Below are 15,542 nucleotides of genomic sequence, written 5' to 3'. Positions count from 1 at the left end.
TGGCTTCTCCACAGGCAACTGGAGGAATTTTATTATACAAATTTGATTCTATTTTATCAAGAGAGAGAGTCAATATTTATATAGTTAAGCATTTAATTTATGATCAATAAAAATGTATGTTTATCCTTTTGACTTGGTGATCCATATGGGCTGTTTTGTTTTGTAAATTGTGCAACCAAGAAGAAAGCATTATGACAATCAGTGAAAATATCCCTCAGACAATTCTTTCTGAATGTAAGATGTATGTGAAAGTGTTATTTCACAATAAAAATCAAGCAGAAGTCATGAAGAGATAAACTTAGTGATTCTAAAATATGTTCTGTTAAAATAAAGTTTCTCAACCTTGGAATAATTGACATTTTGGTGTGGATCACTCTTTCTTGTGGGGATCCTGTCCTGTGCATTGTAGGATGTTTAGCACCCTCCCTGGTCTTCACCTACTCGATGCCTGTAGCACTCCCCGCTCTAGTTGTGACAACCAAAAATGTCTCCAGCCATTGCTTAATATCCCCTGGGATGGAAGGCACACTTGCCCCTGGTTGAGAAATACTGTCTTAAAATATGAACACATTGTGGTAATCCCGTGTTTTTAATAGGGATTACATACATGGATGGAGGTCAAATTTCAGTATATGAAGGTACCTGGACATCCAGTGTCAACTCAAGTGGTCCTGATGCATCTAAGCAGAAGCGTGAGCAACTCTAAATTCAAAACTTTGATGCTAAACCACCAGGGTTAGAAAGGCTTAGAAAGACAGCCAGAGCTGAAGGCAAAAGCAAACCAAATAAATCCAGTGCCTCCAGTTCCCTGATATTCTTTGAAAAGCTTCTCAGTGGCAGGCTTGCTTGGTTTGCTCCAGAGAAAACAGTGTTGTTCATCTTTGGGCCAGGGCTCCATAAGGATTTGACTGACATGGGAGAAGGCTTAGTCTGTGGTGGCAGCAAGTAGGTGAACTGTTCAGACTTTACCACAACATGTGCTTGTCACACAGATGGTGCTTGCTGTGCAGGGCACCAGCTTTGGTCATTTGCCATCTGCGGCTCTTGTGTCGGCAGGTTTCCCGGCTCCCTCCTGTGCATCCATACCCTATGCCAACTGCCCTGCCTGCTGGAGCTAGACCATCAGCTCCTGTCCCCAGGTCCCCGTGTTCCCAGGTCCCAGCTCGCTCCAGCTCGGCCTCCCTCCACCTGTTCTGTTTGCATCTTTCAGTCCTGGAGACGAGGAGGCTTCCTCAAAGGACAATGAAGGCAAAACGATGTCAGGCAATTCCCCTCCGAGATATATACCCCAACAGACAGAAAACGGGCTCAAACACATATCTGTACACAAATGTTCACAGCAGCACTATTCACAAGGGCCAGAAGAGGGACACAAGCCAAATGCCCATGAGCTGATGGATAGATAAACAAAATGTGGTCCATCCATGCAATAGAAGAGTATTTAGCCATAAAAAGGAATGAAGTACTGATACATGCTACATCATGGCTGAACTTGAAAACATATGCTCAGTGAAAGAAGCCAGACACAAAAGGTGTTGTATGAGTCCACGTATATGAAATTGTCCAGGATAGGTAAATCCAGAGAGATAGAAAGCAGACTAGCGGTTGTCAGGGTTGGGGGAGGGTGGGTGAGGAAGGACTGCTTAAGGAGTACAAGATTTCCTTTTGGAGTGATGGATATATTTTGGGACTTGACAGAAGGTATGGCTGCACAACACTGTGAATGTACTAAAGGCCTTTCCACCTCCTATGTAGAAGGACTGCTCATATATGTCTACACTGTGTCCTGCCGGAAAGCAACCAGAAAATTATAGTCCTTTTTATATTTATTATTACCTTTGAGAATAAAGAATGTATTTCTTTTGTTAAGATCATTTGCATTTCACACAAATATTTTCCAATACATAAACTTTTTGCCAACACTGTTTGTTGATAGTGGTTCTTTCTGGGGACTAATAATGGGACACGTGGTAACATCAGCTAATATTTTGATACTTCATGGTATTTAGCAATTTTATCATAAGGCTATTTTTTTCCCCTGGGGATTTACAATCCAATCCTAAAAACAGTAATTTTCTTTCTGCTTCAAATTACACAAGGAGTATTGTCCTATTTCATCTCCACTAGAGAGTTTTTTAGTAATAAAATGTATTTTTATTTTATAAGCAAAATGAGTATTGCCTCGTGCCTGCTTTACTCTGGTGCTCTTTAATTTCTATTCAAAGAGTTGTAGAGGAATTTTGCTTAAATCTCATTATTTTTCTTTGGTAGTAGATTTTATTTTAATTGCCCTGCTTATTAATTTCATCTTATGTATGCTTATGATGTTTTTAAAAAATGTACTGCAGTTAAACTTAAGGCCCTATGAACTTGCCTATAGAATCCTTTTACTCTCCTTTCTTTTAACAACTTAACTATAAACATGCTCAGTGGGAATAATTTGCTTGAATTTCCTTAAAATATTTCATGAGATTCCATATAAATTCACTAATAAGAAATACCTTCATTCTAGTTTTACTTGTGGATTTGAATTTTATCAAACCTGGTGCCTTTCTTTTAAAATTTAATTTTTATTGAGTTTATGATAGTTTACAATCTTATGAAATTTCACTTGTACATTATTGTTTGTCAGTTGTGTTGCGGTACCTTTTTGGTAAGACTATTGAATAAGAATCTAGAGGGGCCGGCCCTCTGGCTGAGTTTAACCACTCAGTGCTCCACTTTGAGTGCTCCACTTCAGTGGCCTGGGGTTTCGCTGGTTCAGATCCAGGATGTGGATGTGACAGCGGTCATCAGGCCATGCTGAGGTGGCTCCCCACATAGCACAATCAGAGGCACTCATAAGTAATATACAACTATGTACTGGGGGTCTTAGGGGAGAAGGAAAAAAAAGAAGAAGATTGGCAACAGTTGTTAGCTCAGGTGCCAATCTTTAAAAAAAAAAAAATTTAGAGAAAATGGCAGGCATTTAATTTTCTTAGTTCTTGAATTTATAGATGACAGTAGATAATTTAAATCCAGTAGGAGGCTAGATTTGTTCCAACCAAAGAAATTTTATAAGAAGGTAAATATTGCTAAGTAAATGCTGATTGATTTCTTAGTGTTTATAGTGACTGAAAAATACAAACAAGTTTTTGATATGAAGCATCATTTTATGAGAGCGAATCCTGGCTTCTTCAGAAATTAGTACAAATGGAACCCCTGTGAAATGAAAATCTATGAGCACACAGACAGACCTTGGAGATATTGAAGGTTCAGCTCCAGACCGCTGCAGTAAAGCGAATATCGCAATAAAGCAAATGACATGAAATTTTGGTTTACCAGTGTATATAGAGGTTATGTTTACACTGTACTGTAGTCTAAGTGTGCAATAGCATTTTGTCTAGAAAACGACATATGTATCTTAATTTAGAAGTACTTTATTGCTATAAATGCTAGTAGTCATTTGAGCCTCCAGTGAATCGTAATCTTCTGCTGGTGGGAGGTCTTCTAAAACTCACAGTATCTGCAAAGCACAGTAAAACGAAGCATGCCTGTACAATGATGGAAAAGTTGGGACTTACTGGTCAGTCCCTTTCTTTTGCTTAATTGTAGGGAAGCCAAGGGGGAGAAAAGATTCTACTGTTGTTTCTGTGTTTTACGAGCACAGTAAATTAGGGTGGATATACACACGCAAATATGCATGCCATGGTTATCGTATGTGATAGCTCAATCAATGTCTAAAGTTTCTCTAATAAATTTTTTCTTCCCTTAAGGGTGTGTACAATTTAACTTATTGGTTGCATATTATATAGTCCCCTAAAACAAAGATATTTCAAATGGGAATTAATTATCATTAAATGATAGCAGTAGTAATATCTGAGCTAAAGTTAATTGTATCTACATTGAGACTCTACTCAGAGTTTCAACATGTACAATAATACTGACATGTCATTTTAATTTCTCTCTTTTCACTTTGAAAATGAAACTGCAAAGTCTGTGTTAAAAGTTTAAGGTGAAGATCATGAAACAAAATATATTAAGTTGAGTTGGGATGAAAAGGAAAAACAATGACATCAATTTGAAAGGGAAAATTTAAAGGAATAGGAGAGGTCAGAGGTGAATAATTCCCCCAAAATTTTACAGTTTTTTCAAATCTCGCCATTTCTCACTAGGCGGTTCCTGGCAGATGCTTTGTGGTTTCTCTGATTTGATGCTGGGGAGCCCACTCTTCCAACGGTCCACACATGAAGTCACCATAAAGGTAAGCATCCCACCTGTCCCTGGATCTTTGTCCTTTTACCTAAAGTCCATTTGAGACGCAGAAGAGCATTTTTGCCAAAGCTGAACATCGATTTTCTTTTCTTTTTCTTTCTTTCTTTTTTTTGTTGTTGAGGAAGATTAGCCCTGAGCTAACACGTGCTGCCAATCCTCCTCCTTTTGCTGAGGAAGACTGGCCCTGAGCTAACATGCATGCCCATCTCCTTTTACTTTATGTGTGGGACACTTGCCACAGCATGGCTTGACAAGCAGTGCAGTCTGCACCCAGGCTCTGAACCAGTGAACTGCACCCAGGCTGCTGAAGCAGAACATCTGAACTTAATCCCTGCGCCACCAGGCCAGTCCTGAACATCTATTTTAAAATGACTTTTTCAGGAGGAAGTTGCAGGTCCTTCTCCATGCTATAATTGGGTAGATAGAGCATCATTAAATTATTATTGGCTATGTAGTCAATTCTACATGATGAATTGGCCTTTTACTACCTTCTAAGAAGCTTGGATACTGAATGAGCCATTGTTAACTTTTCTAGGTCTTACCAAGAGACCTTCTAAAATCAATCTCTCATGTCAACATTGTGAATTAAAATTAAGCTTAAAAATTAATTGTAATTGGGCACTTGAGTATAGATTTTATTTGGCTCCTGTATCTTAATTCTATCCTTTGTTAGTTTCTTAATACAATTTGTATCTATCTGCGAATTGATTTGCTAGTTAACCTTGAAACTTATTAGAAAAACCCAGACATTACTTTTTCTAGATCTAGTGAGAAGATAAGCTTTCCGGAAGATCAACCAAACAATCATAGGTGCACAGGTTTTCGGAGTTGAAGCCCACATCCCAAATTTAGATGATTCTCCCCCCTCAAAAAAAGTTCTATAAAAGTTGTTATCTTTTGGTGGATGAGATTTTGGAGTTTGATTTTATTGTTTATTTTTTGTATTTTCTGATTCTTTGTTTTTTTTTTAAAAAAAAAAACCCACAGAACTTATGTAATGTTAAAAACCTTATAAAGATAGAAATTTGGGTAGGATTTTTTATTTACATTTTTTAAAAACCATCAACACTAAAATAATAGACCTAAATTTAACTAAAGTACCTACCTTATTTTGAGGTATTTTTATTTAAAACCAAATACATAAAAATTGTTTGATATTTTATTTAAACCTTTGAAAACTGTAATTACTTATTAAAAACAAAAATTTAAAAAATGTTAATTAACTTGGATTTGTGACTGACTTTAATGTAGTATAATGTTTTCACTGTTCATCCATGTCATAGCATAACTCCTTATTTCATTCTTTTTTATGTCCAAATAATCTTCCTTTGTAGGAAAGACCTCATTTTGTTTATCCATCCATCAGTTGATGGACATTTGAGTTGTATTTACCTTTTAGTGTTTCTGAATAAGCTGCTATGAACCTTCAGGTACATGTTTGCCTGTGGGCATATGTTTTCATTTCTCTTGGGTACACACCTGGGAATGGAATTGCTGGGTCACATGATGACTCTGTGTTTAACATTTTGAGGAAGCGTCAAACTTTTCCAAAGTGACTGCAGCATCAGTCAGTGTTTTTCAAAATGTAGTTGAATCACATTCTAAAGGTTAGAGGGAAGATAGAAGAGGAGGTCTGGTGCTCATCAATGTTTTGATTGGATAGTAATTCGGTACTTAGGAGAGATAAGCTCCAACTGAGTTGAATTGAGCACACATTGAATTCCTCCTGTGTGTGAGGCCTTGGCATGTGACTGTATGGATGACTTTGGGTTTTTGTGTGGCCTTTAATAACTCATTGTGCAGTTCATACATGCAAATGGCCATTGGAGATTATGCTGGGAAATTGCACTCTGTTGCTTACCTCTCACAGTACTTACTGCGTGCACAGCAATAAGATTGGGAGTCACCTGTAAATCACTTGCCCTTTCTCTCTGTATTGGGGGCTGTGCATCAGAAAGTGAGGGCTAATAACTCTTTCCAGTAGACTTACCTAGTTTTGACATGGGCCCACCTTTGAAAGCCACTCCCAGCAGACCGTGGCAGCGGTGTTTTCTTGGCTCTCAGTTTTAAAGAGGTTGGTACGTTCATGAGGAACATCCACATTTGGGGGGCATCACCTTTAGCTTATCAGACAGAAAGATTTCAAGCCAGGAAGTGACAAGGCAGTTGTTCTCTACTGAAGAAACTGGGAAATCTTTGAGAGAGCTGGGAGCTCTGAGAGAAGGGGTGGCAAAGGCTTTCTCTCCAGGGCCAGAGAGTAAGTAGGTTAGGCTTTGTGGGCCAGCCGGTCTCGGCTGCAGCCATTCAGCTGTGCCATTGGTGTGTGAAAGCAGAGGCTGATCCTATATCAACAGACAAATATGGCTGAGTGCCACTAAAACTTTATTTCTGGACACAAATTTAAGAGTCATATCAATTTCATGAGTCATGAAATAGGATTCTTTTGATTTTCTTTTCAACTGTTTGAAAATGTAAAAGCTATTCAAGCTCACAGGGCTTGAAAAAGGAAGCAGCAGGAAGGAGTTGGCCTGTGGGCCACAGTTTGCGGACCTTGCCCTAGAGGAACACACGTCCTTTTATTTCTGCCTCTTCTCACTGCCACCCTTTGAGCTGAAGGACATCTGGAGGTGCAGCTCTGCAGGCTTGTGATGTGCTTAAAACAGACTGAAAGCTGCACTTACTTGGTGAAGGCGCCGCAGATGTTTGGGGAGCCAGGACTTTGAGGAAGTGGAGGGCCTTCCTGCCCGTCATGAGGAGAGGCTCTGGACCTGTCTAACAGCCCTGACCTGGGTTCTCAGCCAGAGGCAGGCCTCCCACCCCCAGGGGATGTTTGGTCATGTCTGAAGATATTTTTCAGGGGGAGGGGTACTACTGGCATAGAGTGGGTAGAGGCCAAGGATGCTGCTCCACACCCTACAGTTTATAAGCCCCACACCAAAGGTTTATTTGGTCACAAATGTCAATAGTACTGAGATTGATAAACCCTACTCACTAGTACTATTAGCATTATATTTTGTATTTTAAGTTTTCTCAGTCATGGTTATGGAAATTTAAGCTGCTGAGGATTTGATTTCAAACTCAGTTCCTATGTTTGCTGATATAAACATGACATCATTGGACTCTCATCTAATACTTGGGTGCATAATGCTTTAGTGTTTTCCTCTTTTTATTTTCTGAGGAAGTTTGGTCCTGACCTAAGATCTGTTGCCAACCTTCCTCTTTTTGATTCAGGATTATGGTCCCCAAGCTAACATCTGTACCAATCTTCCTCCATTTTGCATATAGGAGACTGCCACAGCATGGCTTGATGAGCGGTGTGTAGGTCTGTGCATGGGATCTGAACCCATGAAGACCAGGCCACCAAAACAGAGAGTGTAAACTTAACCACTGTGCCATTGGGCCAGCCTCAAGTGTTATCCTTTTTTAAAAATTGTTTTATTACTCATTTAAACTAAAGCATCAAAACCTACTGTAATGTTGGGGCTGGACCCATGGCATAGTGGTTATGTTCTCATGCTCTGCTTCAGCAGCCCAGGTGTGTGGGTTTGGATCTCAGGTGTGGGTCTACACTGCTCCTCAGCCATGTTGTGGCAATGACCCACATACAAAATAGAAGACTGGTACAGATGTTAGCTCAGGACTGGTCTTCATCAAACAAACAAACAAAAAGAAGATTGTCAATAGATGTTGGCTAAGAGTGAATCTTCCCACACACAAAAACTACTATTATGAGATCCAGGCCACCTCAGTGGGTGGGGCATCTCCTGCCTTTATATCTACAGAGAAAGCTACAGGGTTTAATTTTGAAAACTCCAGAAGCCACGTTATATAAGTAAATGACCTCACTTATGACTCCACCTACCGCAGGAAAAGGAATCATCAAGGCCAAAATAAATCCTGCATATGTGAGAGAGAATCACAATGTCTTAGAGTTTTCATAACCAACCTATATGTATTCCTGAAATTTGTTTGAGAGCCAAGAGCACATTGTGGAGAGTCTGTTTTCAATTTCTCAGTCTTAAAGATAACTAAAATCTGTAAATTAATTTACAAGCTAACCGGAAGTGTTAGTTTAAAGACCAGAGTCGTTAGGAAAACAGGACAGGCTACTCTTATGTAGAAGCACTAGCTGTCAGTGTCTCCTAAGGCAGTCTGCTTTGAAATCTTGGGTACATAAACTTGCATTTAACTATTTAGAGAGGGGAAGAATATAAAAGGAAAATTATGCTGTTTGTCTTAGGTGCATTGTCTGCCTTGTGTGAAACAGACTTTCATAGCGGTGGTTTGCTGTTACTAGGTTGAACATTTTTAGGAAGACTTCCTTCTGGGTCTGCCTCCCCTGCAGGCAGAGAAAATGTGTAGAGTAGTTAGAGTGGCAAGCTCAGAGGATTTGAGAGAGAACCCTGTGCCCACTCAGGAGGCATGCAGATGGTCTGGGAGGTAACTCCAGGATGCCTTTTCTGTCATATCGGCATCTGCCATTGATAGGCACATGGATTTTTGGATGACGGCCCCAACCAGCCATTAATTAACTCTGAAGGGCAGCCAGGCAGAGACAGGGCCTTTTCTGAATACCTCACCCTGGGGTGGTTTTTTTTATTCCTTGAAGGGCAGCATTATTTTTCTAATACGAGACGCCTCCCCTCTGCTCTCTTGAACCTGTAGCCTCATTTCCTACTTAGGAGTGCTGAGTCACTCTCACACTGATTACTTCTAAAGACATTGCAAGATTTTAATTACATTTTAATGAATGTGAGAACAGTTAATGCTCATAGAAAATTTGGAAAATACAAGAAGGTGCACACACATCCTCAGATATAAGCCTAGCATAATCCCACCTCTGAAGATTAGGTGTGAGAGTATTTCGGAGGGTATCTTCCATTTGTGTGTGTGTGTGTGTGTGTGTGTATAGAAAATAAAATTTAGTATCATACGCATTCCATCTTGAAACCTACTTTTTTCACATAGTGCTATATCATGGACGTTTTCCCCAGTCATGAAAATTTTTTTAAGGACTGTATCTGATTGCACTGGTTTATTCTTGTATTTAAATGGTGGTGCTACTGCTAGGCATGTGAACTCTGTTAATAAAATAATACAGTAATAGTTTTGGATAATAATATATATAATATTTATAAATTTGGACCATTTGATTCCAAGTAAATAAATATAACTGTAAAATTAGTGAAAAATCTTACCTTTTGGGAGAATTTTTTCTTACTGTAAAATAATATACACGTACTCATTGGTAAATGAAGATAGTTCCATGAAAAAAAGCAACCTAGGTGAAACCACTGTTAATATTTTCATGTATTTTCTCCAATCTTTTCTGTGTATATTATTTTCCTATAATTGGGATCAAACTATAAATGCTGTGATTATTTAATCATATTGTCATTGGACATCAAAATGTTTCAGGAGCTACATCCTGGCTCACTTACAGTTATGCAGGAGGAGGAGATGTTAATTTGGAGATGATAAATCAGCCTGCTTCATCTCCAAAATAAAGTGGTCCTCAAGCAGAGTTTAGGAAAGGATTTCGATGCGAATGTTAATACGTACATCAAAAATTTCATCTTAAACTGACCACTGGTGGTGGAATAAAAATGAGCTCAGTTCCTGTTTGCAGAGAGAAAGCAAACGGAGGTCAGAGCTACTGCTTTAGAATTGGCAGGGGATTTGTTCATAACCGTGAAGAAGCACAGAAAGAAAAGTGCCTTTTGATGATGAGGTCATTTCAAGCAGATTTGCCACATTTATTTCTCACAGTTCTGGAGGCTGGAAGTCCAAGATCAAGGCCCCAGCAGCCTTGGTGTCTGATGAGAGCCAGCTTCCTGGTTCATAGACCACCGCCTTCTCACTGTGTCCTCACACACAGAAAGAGAGAAAGCTCTCTGGGGTGTCTTTTATAGTGGCATTAATCCCATCATGCGGGCTCCACCCTCATGACCTAACCACCCCCAGTGGTCCCACCATTCACCGTGGGGAGGACCTAAAACTGTAAATTCATTCTTGGAACTGAGTCATCATCGCAACTGCAGCACTCAGAATCACCAAGAGTCTGTTCAGAGCAACAGTGTTCTGCAATTTCTATTTTTGTTCGTTTACTTTCTCCTCCTTAAATAATGCTTTATTTTTCCATTTGGTTAAGCTCTGTTTTCTTGGCTTTTTATTTAGTCTCTAATATTTTCTTAATGCTGTCTTATGAGTGAACTTCCCAGGGTTCAAGTAGAAATCTCAGGACACATTTATATTTTGACTGCCAGATTTGCTTTTCTGTATATACAAAAGTACAGAAATACTGGGCCAGCCCAGTGGCATAGCAGTTAAGTTTCCATGTTCCTCTTCAGCAGCCCAGGGTTCTCTGGTTCTGATCCTGGGTGCGGACATGGTACTGCTTGCCAAGCCGTGCTGTGGCAGGCATCCCTCATAGAAAGTAGAGGAGGATGGGCATGGATGATACCTCAGTGTTAATCTTCCTCAACAAAAGGGGAGGATTGATGGCGGACGTTAGCTCAGGGCTAATCTTCCTCAAAAAAAATTTAAAAATAAATAAGTAGAGAAATATCACCAAATTAAGTAAAGTCATTAAGTATTTTTGTATGGCAAATTTCTGGTGACTACAAAATAAAATTTTGTGAAGACTTTTATTCTATTGGGTGACCTTTACAACAGTTTTCAGTTCAAATCCTCCCAACCTGAATGCACACTTTGTCCTTTTCTCTTTTCCCTAAAGAAACAAAAACTTAGTTCTCATTTAATGATAAATTTTGCTGCCAGCAAAGATGCCTGAAAGCATATAACATGGACTCCAAAGACAATTCCAAAATAACCTAAAATGTTGGTGTTGGTGACATCATTGAACAAAGTTGTGGACTTCTTGGTTACTGCCATTTGGAGTGACCACTCTTATTGTTCTGTGAATCGTGGTTCATCCATGTGTAAGAGTTCTGTACTTGATTGACTTCTGTTCTCTGTGGGCTGGCTTGTTCATAGATCTAACCAGGATTGTTATGGAAAAAATCAGACTCTATCTTCTTGGCTGCCTTAGACAGAGAGGCTCTGAAAATTCTCACTATTCCCCCTGTAACCCCCCAAGTTTCTTCCTGCCTTCCTGGGACCTTAGGTCTCAGCCAGACTAATGCATGAGGTCTGTAGCAAAATATAAATGATGTAGGTTCTCGCTGTGGCTTCCCAATTTCCCGAGACCTGGCCTCTTTATAGACATTATGTCAAGGTGACATACACAGTTTCTTAACTCCTTCCTGTTGTTTGTCTTCCTTCTCAGGGCTAAGTGTGTCCTGGAGGTAGAATGACCATGGAGTTTATCATGTAAACTTCCATGAGTGGAAGGTATTCTGATTAATCCTTTCTCCAGAACAACAGGTGCAACCTGGACCATATGGTCACCCTTCCTAGGGGTGCTGACATGATGACTCATCTACTCACTAATGTTCCCTATCTGTCTGGAAAAAATGCTTGGTGTCTAAGCCAGCCATCTCTGTCAAAGAGCACCTTTGGATTCTGATTATGCTCCTTATCAAGTGATTTGTGATCATAATGTGCACCTGATTTGTTTCTTTTTAAGTGAGGAAGATTGGCCCTGAGCTAACATCCATTGACAATCTTCCTTTTTTTTTTTTTTTTTCCTGGAGGAACAATAGCCCTGAGCTAAAGTCTGTGCCAGTCTTCCTCCACTTTGTATCCACTGCATGGCTAATGAGTGGAGTAGGTTTGCACCCTGCATCAGAACTGCCAACATGGGCCACCAAAGCAGAATATGTGGAACATTAACCACTCCATCACAGGGCGAGCTCTGAGGAACATGTGATTTTTATTGAATAAAAAGTCAGATGTTTGGGGCCGGCCTGGTGGCCCAGCAGTTAAGTTCTCACGTTCTGCTTTGGCGGCCCAGGGTTTGCCTGTTTGGATCCCGGATTTGCACATGGCACCACTTGGCAAGCCATGCTGTGGTAGGCGTCCCACATATAAAGTAGAGGAAGGTGGGCACCGATGTCAGCTCAGGGCCAGTCTTCCTCAGCAAAAATGAGGAGGATTGGTTGCAGATGTTAGTTCAGGGCTAATCTTACTAAAAAAAAAATGTCCGCTGTTTGTTTTCATTTTGTTGCCGCTGAATTTGTCTTCGTTAGTGTGGTTTATACCTTCCTCTATCCCTGCCTTATAAAATACACCAATGCTTCTTTTTACAAATTTTGTGTAATCACATGATCACAAACTAAAATATGAATCAGATGTTAATTACCATCATGGGTATTACTTTTTTTCAATTGCCTCAAGAAGAATGTAGTAAAAAAAAATATACAGGCAGTGATTCAAAACTCTATTTCTGCTTTTTCTCTTGCTTTCTAACAGAAGGTGGCTCCCACTTCGTAAAGACCTCATCGCTGCCAGGTGAGGCTAAGATGAGCATAACCAGTGACGAGGTGAACTTTCTGGTGTATAGATATCTCCAGGAGTCAGGTAAGAGGGTTGGTTTTCTGTCAGTAGGAAGCTCATCTTCAGTGTGCTACATGGAGAGCCATCAATCATTGATGAAAAAACCAGGGTATACCAAAAGGAGAGCCAACAGCATTCTTATTAAGAGTGTTCAAGGGGAGAAGAGAAGATTCTGAGGCTGACCCATCCTTGGGGTGGGATGAGGGAGTGTGTTCTTTCTTCCCTTGACATTTCTGTTCACGTGAAATCAGATTGGAATTAACATCAAGAGCAGTTGTGATAGACATGGAAAACAGGGAGCAGTTTGGTGCTCTTGGCCTTTGCCATAATGAGGGCATTATGGGCTGGTGTGTGTATGTGTATATCTATCTATCTATCTATATATATATAATCACACACATATATATATATGGCGTATATACATATGATGTATGTGTGTATATATACATACACCATTCACTATATATATACACACATAGTGAATGTATATATGAACATTATAGATTTAGGACCACTGATTCATTGAGCTCCAAAAACCCCCTAAAAAAATGGGCCATATCCAATTTTCTAAAACTTAGGAATAGTTCTAGTTTCTTCCAATACTTTTGATTATGACCAAAACATTACTTTATGGTAAGTAATGAAAAGGCCAAATGCGTGTTCCCTATTGACAAAATGGACCTTGTGTTTAGCAGCTCCTGTCCTCAGAGAGCAGCCAAGTGGATTGCAGGCTCCTTGGAGCCTGAGGGCTTCCTTAGCAGGATTTCTGCTATTGAGTTGTTTAATGACACTGAGCCTTGATTTCTCCATTATGCGATATACTCCATTATATAATATTGGGGCTGCCCCGAACAGCGGGGCCTAAACACAGTTTAGAGAATTGCTTGGAGCTCCTTTTTAAAATTCTTCAATCTTAATTCTTTTTTAATTAACTTATTAATTTTTTTGTTAATTCCTACAGTGAATACTTTTTAAAAACTTTAAAATACTTAATTTGGCGCATACAAAATTATGTTAATGAAAAAACATCCTTCTACCTACCAACCCACCCAATGTAAGATGTAAACCAGTTCCAGTGCCACGGGGACCCCTGTGTTTGCCTCCATGCTGGTGTCCCCTCTCTCTCCTTGGTGGTAACTACCCTCTTGGATTTGGTGTTTGTTATTCCCTTTCATTTACTACACAAGAACATTTTCCTAAGCAATGCAAAGTACTGCTGTATTCGCTTCCCAGGGCTTCTGTAACAGAGTACTATAGACTGGGGTGGTTTAAACAGAATTATGTTGTCTCATAGATCGAGAGGATAGAAATCTGAAATCAAGATGTCGGCATGGTTGGTTCCTCTGAGGTCTGTGAGGGCGTCTGTCCCGTGCCTTTCTCCCAGCTTCTGATGGTTTGCTGGCTGTCTCTGGCATTTCTTGGCTTGTGGATACATCTGCCTGGCATCTGCCTTCATTTGCACATGGCATTCTCTCTGTGTGCGTGTATCTCTGTGTCCAGATTTATCCAGTTTCTCCTTTTTGTAAAGACAGTCATACTGAATTAGGGGTTTACCACACTCCAGTATAATCTCATCTTAACTGATTACATCTGCAGTGACCCTATTTCCAAATAAAAGTACATTCTGAGGTGTACTGGGGGCTAGGTGAACTTTGAGGGGACGTGATTTAACCCATAACAATTGGTTTTGTGTGTATTTAAGCATTTTTCAGTTGGTATCATGTATATATTCTACAACTTCATTTTTCAAGAAGGAAACCAATTCCCAGGCCCAGTCCTCACAGAAACACATCTGGTAGGATTGAGGCGAGTGAGCCCCTGGGTCCAGGCGCTTTCTGAGCCAGCCTGGAAGGGGGAGGTGGGTAGGCATGGCAGCCAGACCGAATGGCTCTGATCCTTGACAAGTTATTTACCCCATCGGAGCCTCACCTTCCCTGTGAAAATGGTTATCCTGGGCAAAAGTGATGAAATATAGCAGGCGTGTAACAGATAATAAACACTTCTTGCCAGTCAAGCTTGGATCTCTGTCCCTGGGGATCTCAGGTTGCATTATTCATGGAAGGTGCACATTCTTTCTATATAGGTATTAGGTCATTTTGGTCAACTACAGCTAATTAAAATAGAAGCTGATATAAAAAAATGATGTATAAAACAAGGTACATACTACTTCATACCTATAAATCAGGGAGATCACCACCACTGCTCCAATACCTTACCCTCAGAACTTAGGGGAATCACTCACTTGGAAATAATAATCTCTTTCTTAAATACCAACTCAACATTTGGGACTTAACTGTAAGGACTGACAAAGTAGGACAGGAATTGAGGAGATGTTACATAAAATCGACACTAATGAAAATCTGTGCATTTCTGTCTCCCAGCTCTCCTTCTCAGTTGCCTGGTGACGGAAACTTTCCCAACAAATGTGAGACACATGTAAACAAACACTAAATAAGGAAGGCTGGCCTTTCTGGGCTTCTGGATCTCCTTCCAGGAGAACATCCTGGAGATGTTCTCACGTAACAGAACTGACAGATGCTTAGAAATGTCTGCAGGTGAAAATTCCATGTACTAAAGCTTGCTTCCCTGTCAACTTTTAGCATTGAATTTGAGATTCTTTCCTTTTAGAAACACCTCTACACAAAGATAGGATGAAGGCAAAAATTCACTCAAAATGTGTGAACAAATCCCAAGCTGCAGTTATTGTCCCTGTGCTTGTGAACAGATAAGGATAGATAAATGGTGTGAAAGAAGAAAAGACCTTCTGTGCAGAACCCGGGGCATGAGCATTGCTGGCCTCTTTGAATAAACACAGAGATCTCCATCCCTCC

The 15,542-nt window shown here is 40.0% G+C and overlaps 1 protein-coding gene across 4 annotated transcripts in view; it reads left to right on the top strand.

Annotated features, from left to right (window-relative positions):
• Window positions 1-15,542, top strand: part of LOC124232267 (F-box-like/WD repeat-containing protein TBL1X) — a 130,721-nt gene that overhangs the window by 61,377 nt on the left and 53,802 nt on the right. For all 4 annotated transcript variants that reach the window (XM_046649234.1, XM_046649230.1, XM_046649231.1 and 1 more), the window contains exons 2-3: window positions 4,155-4,243; window positions 12,628-12,735. Coding sequence is in view for 3 of the 4 variants with exons in the window: in XM_046649230.1 (XP_046505186.1) it covers window positions 12,678-12,735 (58 nt within the window). In the remaining variant the exon portion in view is untranslated. The remainder of the gene's footprint in view (window positions 1-4,154; window positions 4,244-12,627; window positions 12,736-15,542) is intronic.

This window comes from Equus quagga, unplaced genomic scaffold (genome assembly GCF_021613505.1).
Source record: "Equus quagga isolate Etosha38 unplaced genomic scaffold, UCLA_HA_Equagga_1.0 HiC_scaffold_41_RagTag, whole genome shotgun sequence".
NCBI lineage: Eukaryota > Metazoa > Chordata > Mammalia > Perissodactyla > Equidae > Equus > Equus quagga.
Note: the sequence above shows the minus strand (reverse complement) of the source record. Positions and strands in the feature narration are given on the sequence as shown.